This window comes from Capricornis sumatraensis, chromosome 18, assembly GCF_032405125.1.
Source record: "Capricornis sumatraensis isolate serow.1 chromosome 18, serow.2, whole genome shotgun sequence".
Lineage (NCBI taxonomy): Eukaryota > Metazoa > Chordata > Mammalia > Artiodactyla > Bovidae > Capricornis > Capricornis sumatraensis.
The window spans coordinates 71,607,793-71,624,592 of record NC_091086.1 but is presented as its reverse complement, the minus strand read 5'-3'; the positions used below and the strand labels follow the sequence as shown (position 1 = coordinate 71,624,592).

At 49.5% G+C, this 16,800-nt stretch overlaps 1 protein-coding gene across 1 annotated transcript; it reads right to left on the bottom strand.

Annotated features, from left to right (window-relative positions):
- On the bottom strand, nt 1-15,754 carry CFAP90 (cilia and flagella associated protein 90). The gene is made up of 3 exons (XM_068990779.1): nt 15,560-15,754; nt 2,577-2,693; nt 1-334 (listed from the first exon to the last, which is right to left on the bottom strand). Exons 1-3 carry the CDS (start codon nt 15,704-15,706, stop codon nt 155-157), a joined length of 444 nt encoding a protein of 147 aa, XP_068846880.1. The 5' UTR covers nt 15,707-15,754; the 3' UTR covers nt 1-154.
- Nucleotides 15,755-16,800: the final 1,046 nt, after the last annotated feature.

Genomic DNA, 16,800 nt, shown 5'->3' with positions numbered 1-16,800 from the left:
TTGGTCCTTCCCCGCGACCTAGCGCGCATCCAGGGCGCATCATGGGCGCCCGCCGGCCCCAGGAGGCCCTCCGAGCGTCCCCAGCGCTGCCCTCCCTCCTGCCCCGCCCGTGCCACCACTCTCTCCCGTGCGCCCTTCGGGCCATGGAAGGAGCTCAGGCGGGAGAGATGTGCCCGAAGCCGGGCGCCTTGATACTGGTGATGTCGTTCTTCCGGTAGAAGTCGGCCTTCACGTGGCCCGCGCGGCCGTGGTCGCGGTTCAGAGGCTCCACGGGCTGGTGGATGCGCCGCGCATAGACCGAAGACGACAGCACCCCCACCGGCCGCTCGCGCTCCTGTAGGAGAAGGAGAGCGTTCTCACCCGTCCCTGCCTGCGTGTCCCACACCCGCCTCCCGCCTCCACCGGGCTTCTCGGGGCAGAAGAAACCTGCACAGGAACCATCACAGCCCCGAAGGAGCCGGTTTAAGACCACACTGACGCCGGGGTGGGGTGGGGGGTGCTCTTCAACCAGGTCAGACTCTGTCCCCTCTGCTCCGGGCCACCAGTGTCCTCAAGACGTTCAGAGGACAGTCCAAGATCTTGCAGGGGGCGCCAGGTGCCCACTGCCTTGGGGATCGCGTTCCTCCGTCTCTTGCCTTCTCCCTGCTGCTCCTCCCGCCGGCCCTCTGTTCCCCTCCTTCTCCCAGACACACGTCTCCCCAGCTCCTCATCTCCGCAGCCCCCATCACATCCCCAGACCTCCTCATCCCTTTCATTGTCCGCACCCCCTTAAAAGGGGGCGCCAGAGGATGAGGTGGCTGGACGGCAGCACCGACTCGACCGACACGAGTTTGAGCAAGCTCTGGGAGACAGTGAAGGCATACCACTTATCACGGCCTGGAATTCAGTTCATCATTTACTGGGTTTTTATTCTTCTGTCTCCTTGTGGGAACTTCAGCTCTAGGAGGGCAGACACTCCCTTTATACTCAGCGGCATATGGGAGGTGCTCAAAATGTCTGACTGACTTTGAGTCATGCTAGGCATGTATACTTGTGAGAAAAGGGGAAGTGAAGTCACTCAGTCATGTCCGACTCTTTGTGACTGTAGTCCACCAGGCTCCTCCGTCCATGGGGTTTTCCAGACAAGAATACTGGAGTGGATTGCCATTTCCTTCTCCGGGAGATCTTCCTGACCCAGGCATTGAACCCGGGTCTCCCGCATTGTAGGCAGACACTTCACTGTCTGAGCCACCAGGGAAGTCCATACTTGTAAGGGAAAAGCACTAACTTCACTACTAACAGGGAATGAATTAATACAAGCCCAAAACAACAGACTCATTGGAAAAGACCCTGATGCTGCGAGAAACAGGACACAAGGAAAAGGGGGCACCAGAGGATGAGATGGTTGGACGGTGGCACCGACTCGACCGACATGAGTTTGAGCAGGCTCTGGGAGACAGTGAAGGACAGGGAAGTGCTGTCCATGGGGGTCGCAAAGAGTGGGACATGACTTAGGCACTGAATAAACAGCAACACAGCAGCAAAACCGTTCATGTCTGTGACTTAAGCAGCGATACCTCTTAGCACTTCCATCACCCAACTCCACGTCAATTACAAGTTTCATGGAAACTGACATGGCGACATTCTAAAACATTAACAGCGGCAGGCAAAAATCCTCTGATCAAAAAGCAGTCCCACCAGAAGCTCTTACATGCTGATTTCTGTGTATTGTACAAAGATGATGATGTTAGTGCAGCACATGAATTTTAATAAACATACTGTCCTCACGTCAGATTTTATGGAGACAATGTTCTAGTGTGGAAGTGGGGTCTAACCCAGTGGGCAGATGGTCCTGACCCTGCCTAGGGGATGAACAGCCTCCTCCTCCTTCCTCCACCCCAAGCATCTGCTGTGAGCCTGACCTTCTCACCCTGGAAGTCTGGTTCCCTTGGTTGGTTACCACCCACCCTTGTCAGCTCCTTCCAGAAAACTATTCAGATAAACAGAGGAACTGAACCATGTATGGTGCATACAGCGACACAGTAACTCAAGAAATAATCTGTTTTGCCTGTGTGCTTTCATTCCCGGAAGGCCAAGGCCCCTGAAACCCTGATACCAGGCCTCAGAGGTTCAGCAAAGACCTGTTTATCTGTCAGAAAGAACTTCTGAGTTTTGCTGTCATGGAATTGTTAAATTCTATAGGACTGGGCTAGGCTTCCCTGGTCATAAAGAATCTGTCTGCAATACAGGAAACCCAGGTTTGATCCCTGGTTTGGGAAGATCCCCCTGGAGAAGGGAATGGCAATCCACTCCAGTGAATGGAGAATTCCATGGACAGAGGAGCCTGGCAGGCTACAGTCCATGTGGTCACAAAGAGTCGGACACGACTGAGCGACTCACACTTTCACTTTCACAGGACTAACGAACAGTCACAAAAATGAACAGTTTAAAGGGCAGAACCGAGTGACAGTGACCTCAGCTCAGTCATCTCTTCCCGGCACAAGAAGATGGGAGAGTTTCGTGCAGCCGACTGGACACAATGGTAAACACACACACAGGAAATCTGTTCACACCCGGTGATACCCTCTTGCTATTACCTCTTCATTAATGTGGAGTCCCAGGCTTTTGGCGTGTTCTCTGTCATCTCGGTGTAACTTCTGATTATAACCTGGATCCCTCTTAAAAACACAGTCATACAGAGAAATGATTCCAGTCTGGGAAAAAAAGAGAAAGCAAGCCATGGGTTGATTCAGGGGCTGAGTCGTGGAAGTTTCAGGGGGCTTGAAAGGCCTGAACTCTCCCTGATGGAGAGTAGAGATAACGTATAGAGACTCCTCACGGCAACAGACGTGTAGAGAAGGTCATTGTGTGGGCAGAGACGAGAGCAGGGAGGCCAGGCCTCTGGTTCCCAAGAGGCCCCAACGGAGTAAAGATGTTTCCAGGGGCAATTTTTCTCCACTTGTTACAGACCCCCTTCTTCCCAGAAGAGGCTCCTCACTCTCCCTGACTCCATCCTGGAGCTCAAACCTTAAAATAATAATAATCTGTTTGATATCTTTGTTTTCTCCTTCATTTCTGCTTCTCCTGAATTTCTCAAATTTTCTCTAATAGGCTTGTACAACTTTGAAAAGCAAACAATCTCTGAATACTAGGACAATATATCCAAAGAGATGTTCTCCTTCTTCAGAGAGACAGAAATATTTTAATCATATACAGCAGCTATAAAAGCTGTAATTCATATATGTATGAACATATATATATTTGGCATACATTATATATACATGTAAATTATTCATGTACTTTATACATATAGCAAACATACGTATAAAACACACATAGAGCTCTGATGTGTTAGAAAATGATCCTGTTAACAGAGCTACCATCTGTAACATCTCCGTAATTTTAATCCCCAAGTTTTCTTACTACAAAAATAAAACTGCCTGGAAAATCCCATGGATGGAGGAGCCTGGTAGGCTGCAGTCCATGGGGTCCCGAAGAGTCAGTCACGACTGAGCGACTTCACTTTCACTTTTCACTTTTCACGCACTGGAGAAAGAAATGGCAACCCACTCCAGTGTTCTTGCCTGGAGAATCCCAGGGATGGCGGAGCCTGGTGGGCCCCCATCTATGGGGTCACACAGAGTCGGACACGACTGAAGCAACTTAGCAGCAGCAAAAGAAGGAATCCATGTGTCAGCCGATCTCTAATTTCCACCTTGTAAGTCAGGCCTGTCATTTATGTTCCTCCAGCCAAGTGCTGACAAAGGTCTGTATAGTCAAAGCTATGGTGTTTGCAGTAGTCATGTACAGATATGAGAGTTGGACCATAAAGAAGGCTGAGCACTGAAGAATTGATGCTTTCAAATTGTGGTGCTGGATAAGACTTCTGAGAGTCCCTTGGAAAGTAAGGAGATCAAACCAGTCAATCCTAAAGGAAATCAATCCTGAATATTCATTGGAAAGACTGATGCTAAAGTTGAAACTCCAATACTTTGGCCACCTGATGGAAAGAACTGACTCATGGGAAAAGACCCTGATGCTGGGAAAGATTGAACGTGGGAGGAGAAGGGGATAACAGAGGATGGGATGGTTGGATGGCATCACCGACTCAGTGGAGATGAGTTTGAGCAAACTCCAGGAGATAGTGAAGGATAGGAAAGCCTGGTGTGCTGCAGTCCATGGGGTCAAAGAATTAGACATGACTTAGTGACTTAATAACTACAAAAACCACCTGCCTTCAATCCTCCAGCAGTGAACTCAGATGGGCCATCTCACTGGAATTGGGATCACAGGGTCTGGAAACTGAGCCTGCTTATTTTTTTTCCCTAGTATTCTAGGGGGAAAAAACCTAGTATTCATTCTAGTATTCATGCTAGAATGACCCCCTCCAACTGCAGGACATGGAGGTAGAAGGTCACAGTGAAAAGGATGCATGATGTGTGTGCACCATCTGGTGGAAATCACATCCCTCAGACTCTCAGTGCAGGAACTCAGGGCTTCCAGCAAAAGTGGAAATGGCTGGAGTGTGACATAGCTTCAGCCCAGCCTTGAAATGCTTTCACACATCATCGTCCTTCACACATCATCCGTCCGCTCCTGCTCAGGAAGGTCTGAAGATAACCCAGACGTGGCTGCTGTCCTGGTACCAGTGCTACGGAGCCTAGGCTTGCTCTGCTCAAAGCATGATTGGCCAATGAATCCAAGAGATGGGGTGTTGAGGCATCAAGTTAGCCAGCTGACCAAGGAGATGGCAAACTAACATCTTAAAATAACCATCTCATCAGGGTCGAGATGTCAGATTCTTTTATAGAAGAGAGATTGGAGGGTGGGGGTTGGGGGAGGTGACAAAGTAAAAAGGCCATTAATCTTATAACTGTCTCTAGAATGGCCTCAGGCAGAGGGGGCCAATTTCTTCCTTTCTGTCATCCACAGGTGGACGGGGTCCTGAACAAAGGCACTTTTTCTCAACAGTCAGGCAGAGGGGCAGGGCCCTCTGAGGCAGGCCACTGTGAGTTATTATAATAACAGAAGCAACAGAGAGCAAGTCAACGCAGTTCCAACATGGAGCCATTTTGGCTCTTCCCTGCAACACCATTAACCATCTAGTCAGGAAAACACAACTGAAGGGACTTAGCAGCAGCAGCAGAAAAACAAGGCTATCTTTTAGAAACATTATTCTCAGGTTCTTCAAAGTTTCAGAGGCACCATGTATAAGACACTGATTCAGTGATGCTGGAGTGCTGACCTGCCTGCATTCTGAGTCACTCCGCGTGCTAGAGGGGAGCTGTGGCTTCTCCTGGTGGCTTCTCCTCCCCAGAGGGCGTGGAATGAGGTCGCCTTGCAGGAGCTTCTTCTCGGCACTGCCTTGTCTCTCGCACTCAGCTGCTGGGTCTGTGCATGCCCTGCTTTGGCCGGCCCTGACTTTCACCCTTCCTGAAGGCAATCTACAGCCTCCTGAAGGCAACCTTGTACTCAGTTCAGTTCAGTCACTCAGTCATGTCCGATTGACACCCCATGGACTGCAGCACACCAGGCTTCCCTGTCCATCTCCAACTCCCGGAGCTTGCTCAAACTCATGTCCATCGAGTCAGTGATACCATCCAGCCATCTCATCCTCTATCGTCCCCTTCTCCTCCTGCCTTCAATCTCTCCCAGCATCAGGGTCTTTTCCAATGAGTCAATTCTTCGTGGCAGGTAGCCAAAGTATTGGAGTTTCAGCTTCAGCATCATAATTATCCAGGGCAGGTGGGGTACAGCTCTGGCCAGGGAATGAGGGTGAAATCAGTGGACACCACCTTCTAGGCCTAGTCCCCAAGAAACTCTGTTGCAGGCCTCCACACTCTCCCACCCTGCTCTTTGTTGTTGTTTGGTTGCTAAGTCACGTCTGACTCTTTGCAACCCCACGGACTGCAGAACGCATCAGTCCTTCCAATGAACATTCAGGACTGATTTCGTTTAGGATGGACCGGTTGGATCTCCTTATAGTTCAAGGGACTTCCAAGAGTCTTCTCCAACACCACAATTCAAAAGCATCAGTTCTTCAGCGCTCAGCTTTCTTTATAGTCCTACTCTCACATCCATACATGACCATGTTAAGTGGCATGTGGGATCTTATTTCCCTGACCAGGGGCTGAACCCCTGCCCCCTGCATTGGAAACACAGAGTCTTAACTACTGGACCACGAGGGAAGTTCAACCTTGTACTCACACAGATAAAGAAAGCCAAAGACCCCAATCAATGGAGAGGTGATACATTATTCAGATTTTCGTGCCATGAACATTGGCTAGCTGCTTGGGGAGAAAAGAAAATGAAACTTAGGTCTTCATATCACACTACAGGCAAAAGTAAACTCAGGATGGATTAGTGAAATAGTTGAAAAGAAAAGCCATAAGGGGCCTCCTAGGCATAAAAGCAAAAGGGGAAATACCACAAAGAGAATACCCACCACTCTGACCATGTAAAATCAGACAACTGCTTATCACATAAAATTCAAACTTTAAAAACCTTTAGGAAATGATAAAGAAACCTCAGTATCTTTTTTTATAGGCTCTTTTTTTTTTTTTGGCCACACAGCATGGCATGTTAGATCTTCATTGCCAACTAGGGATCAAACCCACACCCCCCCTGCATTAGAAGTGTGGAGTCAATCACTGGACTTCCAGGGAAGCCCCAAATCTCAGTTATCTTTAACATCAATGAGTAGGATGTGCACAGAAGCTGGTGGGGTTGGCTGGGTGCTCTCTTCTAGCCTAAAGAGATTAAGGACATCTTGCAGCAAATTTTTTTTGTTTTAATAATCCCCAGGCCAGTGGGCCCTGCAGAAATACATCAGAAGCTCAAGGATGCCTGCCACTCACTCTGCTGGGATGGTGGGAGGCAGGTTCTCCAAATAAGCATGCCCGCCTTCTGTAAGGGAGCTACTGCAATGTGGACCATTCCCTCTAGGGTTCAGAGCTACAGGCCAGCCCCAGTAGAAGCCCAAAGGCAGGCAGAGACAGTAACTTTAAAGTCCGTCACTTCCATTTACACAGTAATACGGTCTGGGCTCTTGGTCATAATCTAAATGTCTCATCGTCACTGGAATCCCTCCGGGCCAGCTGACCCATGAAATAGGTGTGTTTCAGGGAGAACCTACAGTGCAACCGAATGACCTATTTCCCTAGGACCAGGAGCAGCTGGGGGTGGCCACAGGTGTCCCCTTCTGTACCCGGAGAACCTAGGCCAGAGAGGAGGCGAGCAGCAGGGATCCTAGGGGTCATCTCCTCTAGGGCTGCGGGTTTTATTATGCCCAGTGCCTCCTCCCAATCTTGGAAGCTCTCCTCCCAGAAGTTACACAAATTCTCACATAAATAGTTGGGGTAAGATTCTGAGCAAACTGAGGTCCAGGTCCTTTATTTTCTCCTCCTTTTCAGACCATTCTGAATGTAAATACACTCTCCATTGAAACTTTAAACCAGATCAACTCTGCAAAGAAGAAACAAGAGAAAGGAAACAAACATATTTTTCCACTGTGTCAAGGGTACTACTGAGTGCCCACCAAACACCTTTTTTTCTTCCAGCACAAACAGAAGACTGCAATCTCCAGTTCCCATCATAATTATCCAGGGCAAGTGGGGTACAGCTCTGGCCAGGGAATGAGGGTGAAATCAGTGGACACCACCTTCTAGGCCTAGTCCCCAAGAAACTCTGCAGCAGGCCTCCACGCTCTCCCACCCTGCTCTTTGTTGTTGTCCGGTCGCTAAGTCACGTCTGACTCTTTGCAATCCCATGCAGCACTCCAGGCTTCCCTGTCCTTCACTATCTCCCAGAGTTTGCTCAAACTCATGTGCATTGAGTCAGTGATGCCATCCAACCATCTCATCCTCTGTTGTCATCACTTTATCCTCCTGCCCCCAATGTTTCCCAGCATCAGGGGCTTTCCCAATGAGTTATCTCTTCATTTCAGGTGGACAAAGTATTGGAGCCTCAGCATCAGTCCTTCCAATCAATATTCAAGCTTGAGTTTCTTTAGGAGTGACTGGTTTGATCTTTGTGCTGCCCAAGGGACTCTCAAGAGTCTTCTCCAGCACCCCAGTTTGAAAACATCAATTCTCACCTTGCTCAATGGCCAGCAAATTAAAGGATCCAAGGAAGGACTACAAAGCCACAAAGATCCCCAGGCCTTGGCAATAATGGAGCAACTAAAATGGAGAAGCCCAGTTTTCCAAGTCACTGCATTCAGAAGAGCTGCCCAGGGGTGAAACATACGTGTTGGGCTATATTTCATTATGTTTATATGTTTAAGGCCAGTGGTGGGCTTGTGTTAACAACCTGTTCTCTGGGGAAAAAAAAAAACCGATTTTGTAACATTTGATCATTTCTGTGGTATAGTATGCCCATCATGGCAATTTCAGGCTTTTAAATGAATGCAGAGTCCAGAAGAAATGCTAAAACCCCCCTTTGTCCGTATGATCAGGCTCTGACACCACTAGTTAAGACTCCCAGGGTTTGGAGTCCATTTGCATGTACAGCACGTCCCAGCGCACCTTGACTAAGAAGGTTATGATGGGACTACATTCATCTCCTTTCCTCAGGGGCCATGGCCCCGCTACCTGTCACCTGCAGGCTTTCAGAACTGCCTGCCTACCCAGAGCTGTGTGACCTACTTTCAAAACTGAAAATTCCCAAGGTGACCGAAAGTAGTTTTCTTTGATTCTTAAGAGATTCATTTTTCCTTCTGATACTTTCAGCACTTCTCCTTGGGATGAAGCTTAAGGAGGTTGTTTTCATTAATTTTAACATTGTTCAAAATTCTATATCTCAGAAGAACTGGAGCTCATCAAGGACACAACCTTAACATTTTTAAAAGAACAATACTCAACTATCTCTTTGGTTCCTGGCAAAGACTGTTTCCTCTTTGGTGAGTTTAGATCCCAAGTTGGGGAAATTTTCATAACTTTCCAAATAATCTGAATATTTTGTCAATTTAACAAGAGTGGTGCCAGTTGCCTTCTCTCTTCCACTGATATCAGCTCCTCATTCATCCCCCCACCCCCCTCCACAGCAATTCACATCCTGGAAGAAAAAGCCATCCATGTGGGCTGAAACCTGAGTCTAATCTTACATGTGCCTAAGAGGCTTAAATATATTGGGGAAAGTGCTGTTTGCCTGTAATGCAGGAGTTCAGTTCAGTTGCTCAGTCATGTCCGAGTCTTTGCAACCCCATGAATTGCAACACGCCAGGCCTCCATGTCCATCACCAACTCCCGGAGTTCACTCAAACTCACTTCTATCGAGTCGATGATGCCATCCAGCCATCTCATCCTCTGTTGTCCCCTTCTCCTCCTGCCCCCAATCCCTCCCAGTATCAGAATCTTTTCCAATGAGTCAACACTTCACATGAGGTGGCCGAAGTATTGGAGCTTCAGCTTCAACATCAGTCCTTCCAAAGAACACCCAGAACTGATCTTTTTTAGAATGGACTGGTTGGATCTCTTTGCAGTCCAAGGGACTCTCAAGAGTCTTCTCCAACACCACAATTCAAAAGCATCAATTCTTTAGTGCTCAGCTTTCTTCACAGTCCAACTCTCACATCCATACATGACCACTGGGAAAACCATAGCCTTGACTAGATGGACCTTTGTTGGCAAAGTAATGTCTCTGCTTTTGAATATGCTATCCAGGTTGGTCATAACTTTCCTTCCAAGGGCTAAGCGTCTTTTAATTTCATGGCTGCAATCACTATCTGCAGTGATTTTGGAGCCCTTGAGACCCAGGTTCAATCCCTAGGTCAGGAAGACCTGCTGAAGAAGGAAATAGCACCCTCTCTGGTATTCTTTCCTGGAAAACCCTATGGACAGAGGAGCCCCCTACAGTCCATGGGGTCACAAATAGTCAAGACACGACTGAGTAACTAATACTTTTCATGTATTATTTGATTGTTGTACTTCTTAAAAGGAGATGATTTTGAAAGAGTCTGACATGTAGTGTTAAATGAAAAGAGTGTGCTGCAGGTATATACACATAGTTGTGTGATCATATGCGAACATGTTATTAGTTTAAGAAGTTTGACGCACATGATCACAGTCATAAACACACAGAAAGGCCTTCACCATGTGTTCACATGGCAGTCATGACTGTTGGGAACGCTTCTTCCCCCTCCCGGTGTTTCCTTCCAGGAGGACTTCCACTAGAAGGACACACATGACCCCTCAGCTCACTCCGTCCTCGTTTCTTGGTGACCTGCCCCTTCCTAAGCTGGAGGAAGACACTCAGCCCCACCCCTCCAGGCCTTAAGTTTCCAGGGACAGATCACTGAGCAGAGCAAGCCCAGGTAGAGAGAGGCAACCACAGTCCACTCCCAATTTTGGTCCCTCTAGGACAAGAGCAAGGTCAAGGATAACCCAAACAGCAGATAATCCAAAAGGAAACCTCTGTTTAGTCTAAGAGGCTAAGCTTGTCAATTGGTGACTTGTCACTTTGTTTTAAAAAATCTGCATCCGTTTATTCATCCTTACTGATTCATCAGCAGGTATTTATGACACACCAACTGTGAGACCATGGGCATTCTTTCAATTGTTGAGGACACAGGAAGCATATGAATAAGTCCCTGCCCTCCTACTTTAATAGGAGAGGAAAAAAAAAAAAAAAACCAACAGGAAAACTAAGGAAAATATTTAGTAGGTTAGACAGTAGTAGATGCCAAGGAGAAAATCAGGCAGGAGTGGGAACGGAAATATGTCTCGCAGGGGGCATACCTGCATTTGGCTAGTACACCCTGAGACTGGACGGAGTGTGGATGCGAGAGTCCACTGGATAACAGAGAAACCTGTCTAGATCCTAAACGCGGGCCAGCAACAGAACTAGGTGTGGCCGAGGTGTGGCAGGCGTGTGTGGTGCCTAACGGCTCCTCCACTCAGGAGGGGCTTGTGGAGCTGAGACTGAATACTTCCTGCATCCTGGATGCTGGCACAGGCCCTTCAGAGATACCCCTTTGCACCTCTGCACGGTCAAACCCATCATCTTTTTTACGAAGTTGTTGGCCGCACTTGGCAAAAGGAAATTCAGTATCAGGAGGGCAAAGAAACATTCAGCCCCTTGCCTCTGTGTCTCTGCCACAAACCAACAAGGAAAGTTGGCTAATCCCACCAAAGCTGAGACAGGGCTTTTGAGCAAAGCTTCCCTCACAACAGAGCTATCCACAATTCACATTAGCATGACAGAAAGCATATTCTAACACTGCCTAAGTTTATTTTTTTTTTCTCAATGCAGCTCTTAGACTTTGAAAAATTTAATCAAAACCTTCATGAAAGGTCATTCTCCTCTGACTTAGCCTTTGCATTTCAGGGGCTGAAATGTGGCTGAGGCGGAAGAAGAAAAGTCATTTTTAAATACCATTGAACTGAACCTATGGGAAAAGCACACACTGCTAGCGGCCCCTTCGGGAGCGAGACAGGAACTGATAGGATTTTTGCTGGCAGCTTTAGAGGATAGATTTGTCTTAAGATCCGCGGCATTGAAAGTCTAAGTGTCAGTGGCTCAGTCATATCAGACTCTCTGCTATTCCACGGTCTGTAGTCCGCTAGGCTCCTCTGTCCATGGCATTCTCCAGGCAGTACTGGAGTAGGTGGCTATTTCCTTCTCCAGGGGATCTTCCCAACCCAGGGATCGAACCCGGGTCTCCTGCAGGGCAGGCAGATTCTTTACCACCTGAGCCACGGGCTTTGAATAAGTGTGCTATTATGAGAGATTTGACTTTGAGCTCCCACAGGGGAGATGCCTTAGAATTTAAGAACCAAGAGATTGACACATCGACACTCAGACTACCTGCCTCACCTGCGTTAATTTCCAACTGTGAACAAGGGTGGGGGATAAAGACAGGCCCCGAGACCCAGCCTTCAGTGAAAGGAAACTCTAATCATCACTAAGATGAACAAATAAAAATGATAAGAAGAAGAAGAGGTCTGCTCACACTGGGCCTACCGTGTGCCACTTTCTACCCTTAGTTAAATTAATTATCATAAGAGCTCCATGCAGTTGGCTCTGTTTGATCTCTGATTCAGAGACAGGCAAGGTGTGACTCAGTGGTTGCTCTGTGACTTGAGCTAATTAACACAGAGTCAGTAGTTTACCCAGCTCTTCCCTAGTGGCTCAGACGGTAAAGCATCTGTCTACAATGAGGGAGACCTGGGTTCGACCCCTGGGTCAGGAAGATTCCCTGGAGAAGGAAATGGCAACCCACTCCAGTACTCTTGCCTGGAAAATCCCACGGACGGAGGAGCTTGGTGCAGGCTGCTTTCCATGGGGTCACAAAGAGTCGGGCATGGCTGAGCGACTTCACTTTACCTGGTGGCTCAGATGGTGAAGAACCTGCCTGCAATGTGGGAGAGCTGGGTTCAATCCCTGGGTCAGGAAGATCCCCTGGAGGAGGGCATGGCAACCCACTCCAGAATTCTCGCCTGGAGAATCCCATGGACAGACGAGCCTGGAGGGCTACAGTCCCTGGGGTTACAAAGAGTCAACACGACTGAATGACTAACACACACACACACACACAGTATTTTCACCCAGGACTCCTGAGCTCCTAAGGAACTAACCTGTGAAGGTGACACCCAGAGATTGACTGAAGAGCTAGTTTCTCAATGTTTCTTTTCAGCTTTGACTGGAGCTTGGAATTATTTACAAAGAATTTAGGGGCAGCTGGATCCCCCAGCAAACCTGTGATACACACTTCATCCTCTTTAGTCCAAATGCTCTCAAGGTCAGAGGATCAGCTTCTGGAGTCCTGCAGCTGATTAAATACCACTTCACACAAGGACTTCATTACCACTGGGAGTTGGCTTGCGAATGGACTTTGAAATGTCTTTTGTGGTTCTTGCAGCCTTGAAGGGCTTTTTATTTAGTGTTAACCTTTCTCCTGGGTCATTTTTTTTTTTTTTTTTCCTATGACACTAAAGGCTTCAGGACTTGAATTTGCCTGTGACCCAGTGATCAACAGTACTGAGTTTTTCGTGTTTTTTTCCCTTTACAATCTATTTGCATTACTTTTTCTAAGGCCCATCCCTACCTTCCCGGGGCAGTAAGACATCAGAGCAGATGTTGGAAGTGTTTTCTGTAAAGGGACAGACAATCACCATTTTAGACTTTGCCTGTCCTCCTGTCTTGGTTGCAGCTACTCAACTCTTCGAGGTTGCCACTGACAATACTAAACACAGGAGCTTGAGACTGTGTTTTAATAAAGCTTTCTTAAAGCAGGTGGCGGGATGTATTTGAACAACATTTCTTGCTCACTTTTGATCTCCTTCCAGGCATGGAGACCTGGTCTGGTCACTTGGGCATCTCTCTGCTGCTTGGTTGATTTGGCCCCAGAAAGGTGGAGCCCCGTGTCTGACTGGTGAATTCAGGAAGAATAAACCGAGTCAGCCAAGCCTGCTTCAGTCAGACCCCAGAGGGAGCCTCGTCCAGCGGTGGACCCCAGCTCCCAACCTTCCTCCAGATCCTGGGCACCCAGTTAGCTTGCTGCTCCAGTAGAAGCAGTCGGGACCTGGCGACTACCCTTGCTTTCCAAGAGAGCACTCAGCCCTAACCCACCCCCAAAAGGCTGGGAGCACTGGCTGAGTGTCTGGCCTACCCCACCCCCGCAGGCCCAGTTTCCCCCCAACTCCTCTTCCAGGTGTACGTGCTCCTTCCCTCACCCCTACTTCATGGCAAACAGATGGGGAACAATGGAAACAGTGGGAGAGTTTATTTTCTTGGGTTCCAAAATCACTGCAGATGGTGACTGCAGCCTTGAAATTAAGATGCTTGCTCCTTGGAAGGAAAGCTATGACTAACCTGCTGATGCTGCTGCTAAGTCGCTTCAGTCGTGTCTGACTCTGTGCGACCCCATGGACTGCAGCCCACCAGGCTCCTCCACCCATGGGATTTTCCAGGCAAGAGTACTGGAGTGAGGTGCCAAAAAGCAGAGATATTACTTTGCCAACAAAGGTCGGTCTAGTCAGAGCTATGGTTTTTCCAGTAGTCATGTATGGATGTGAGAGTTGGACTGTGAAGAAAGCTGAGCACCAAAAAATTGATGCTTTTGAACTGTGGTGTTGAAGAAGACTCTTGAGAGTCCCTTGGACTGCAAGGAGATCCAATCAGTCCATCATAAAGGAAATCAGTCTTGAATATTCATTGGAAGGACTGATGCTGAAGCTGAAGTTCCAATACTTTGGCCACCTGATGGGAAGAACGGACTCATTGGAAAAGACCCTGATGCTGGGAAAGATTGAAAGCAGGAGAAGGGGATGACAGAGGATGAGATGGTTGGATGGCATCACCAACTTGATGGACATGAGTTTGAACAAGCTCCAGGAGTTGGTGATGGACGGGGAAGCCTGAGGGCTGCAAAGAGTCGGCCACGACTGAACAACTGAACCCACCCCCACCCCCCATCCACAGCGCACCGCCCCCGCCGGCTCCGCCCCTGGTGTCGGGGAGCGGGGGTCCGCCTTACTCTGGTGGTCTTAGCCGCGGTTCTCTGGGGTCTAAGAACCCCAGAGAGAGGCCTCTCTACTACCCTCCCACCCCTGTGACCCTGACACCCCCATCCCACCTCGAACCTCTTACAGGCTGTGCTGCTCAAGCCCACCCCAGCCTTTTTGTGTAGCCTCATCCCCAGACTCCTAACCTGACATTGCAGTCCCGCCCCGCCCTGCATCCATGTCCCCAGAAACCCTTGCCAGCAGTGTAATCCCGCCCCCAGCACCCTCCTTCGCAGTGTTCAGTTCAATCCATCAGTCATGTCCGAGTCTTTGCGACCCCATAGTCTGCAGAACGCCAGGCCTCCCCGTCCATCACCAACTCCTGGAGCTTGTTCAAACTCATGTCCATCAAGTCGGTGATGCCATCCAACCATCTCATCCTCTGTCAGCCCCTTCTCCTCCTGCCTTCAATCCTTCCCAGCATCAGGGTCTTTTCCAATGAATCAGTTCTTCATATCAGGTGGCCATAGTATTGGAGTTTCAGCTTCAGCATCAGTCCTTCCAATCAATATTCAGGACTGACTTCCTTTAGGTTGGACTGGTTGGGTCTCCTTGCAGTCCAAGGGACTCTCAAGAGTCTTCTCCAACACCACAGTTCAAAAGCATCGATTCTTCGGCGCTCAGCTTTCTGTATGGTCCAACTCTCAGATCCATACATGACCACTGGAAAAGCCATAGCCTTGACTAGAGGGACCTTGATCGGCAAAGTAATGTCTTTGTGTTGTCTCACCCCGTTTCTTCTCCCTCTGAGCCCCCTCCCCCAGACTCCTTCCCGATTGGGCAGAAGCTCCCCCAGGACCAGCCCCCTCAGTGAAACACCGCCCCCATCTCGTTCCCTGGAAGTGCAGCCCCGCCCCAAACACGCCCCTTTGTTCCACCCAGGCAGTGTAACCCCGCCCCTATTCTCCCCCAACCAGGGTTACCTCCCTGGACTTGCAGTCCCGCCCTCATCAGCCCTCCCGCCCCCTCCCCTCAGTGCAGCCCCGTCCTTGATCCCCGCAGCCCCAGCAGCATCCAGTCCTCCGTCCCGGCCCTCAAGCACCCCGCCCACTCCCCCCAACCCCACCCCGGCTCACCCAGCCCTGGCGGTAGTAGTAGCTGTGCTCCTTGGGGTCCTGGCGCCGCGGAGGGACGTAGCTGAAGGCGGACAGCGCCGAGATGGGCAGCGGCCGGGGCTTGCCCCGCAGCGCGGCGGCGGTGATCTCCTCTTCGTCGTCCTCCATTTGGCCGCCGAGCTCTGTCCGCCCGTCGAGGGCCTGGGTGCAGCCCTCCCGCCTCAGGCTGCCAGGCGCCGGGGTTGTGCTGTTGCCTGGAAACGGCGGCCGCGCCGCGCGAGTCTGGGAAGGGCGGGGCCAGGGCGGGGCCGACCCGCCCCCATGCCCCTGGCAACTCCGCCCCCCAATTCCTTCTTGGGACAATGAGGAGCCCAATCTGCTCATGCCGCTGCTGGGGCCTGCGGCGGGGAGGTGCCTCTGAGATCCGCACTTTCCGACCTGCTCACCTTTCTGAGTGCAGTCTGTCCCTTCCTGAGACCATGTTGGTTGGGCAACTGATGACCTTGCACCTCCTGTGTGCCGGCGCCTGGGATGAGCCCTGAACCAAGCGGACTGTCCGCTGGGATCTGACAGCGTGGTGACAAAGACGAGATCGATGTGAAATGACAAGTGATTCAAGAGGGTCGGAGCACAGAGGCGCACCTGTAGTTTAAAACTTTCTGGAAACCACACTCTCACCCTTCTCTAGGCAGCCGTATGTGAGCTCCGTCGTGTCCGACTCTTTATGACCCCATGGACTGTAGCCCGCCAGGCTCCTCTGTCCATCGGATTTTCCAGGCAAGAATACTGGAGTGAGTTGCCATTTCCTCCTCCAGGGAGATTCTCCTGACCCAGGGATCAAACCTGCATCTCTAGTGTCTCCTGCATTGTCAGGTGGATTCTTTACCACTGTGCCAGCTGGGAAGCTTTTAAGTACAGAGGACACCAATGTTAGGAAGATCATTTCTTGGATGGACGTGAGTTTGAGTGAACTCCAGGAGTTGGTGATGGACAGGGCGGCCTGGCCTGCTGCAGTTCATGGGGTCAAAAAGAGTCGGACACGACTGAGCAACTGAAATGAAGTGAACTGAACTGATTTTGGTTTTTTTAGTTGTTTTTTTTGAAACCAATTGGACATGACTGAGCGACTGAACTGAACTGACTTTTTTTTTAGTTGTTGTTGTTGTTTTTGGATGCGGACCATTTTTAAAAGTTTTTATTGAATCTGTTACAATATTGCTTCTGTGTTTTGGATTTTCCCCACCCAGGGATGGAGCCCTCCT

Excerpts from the sequence above, each read along its gene's own strand:
- CFAP90 (XM_068990779.1), bottom strand. The coding sequence starts at position 15,706 with ATGGAGGACGACGAAGAGGAGATCACCGCCGCCGCGCTGCGGGGCAAG. Across the intron at positions 2,694-15,559 it reads ACTACTACCGCCAGGGCTGG|ACTGGAATCATTTCTCTGTA; the intron begins GTGAGCCGGGGT and ends TTTTTTTCCCAG. Across the intron at positions 335-2,576 it reads GACTCCACATTAATGAAGAG|GAGCGCGAGCGGCCGGTGGG; the intron begins GTAATAGCAAGA and ends CTTCTCCTACAG.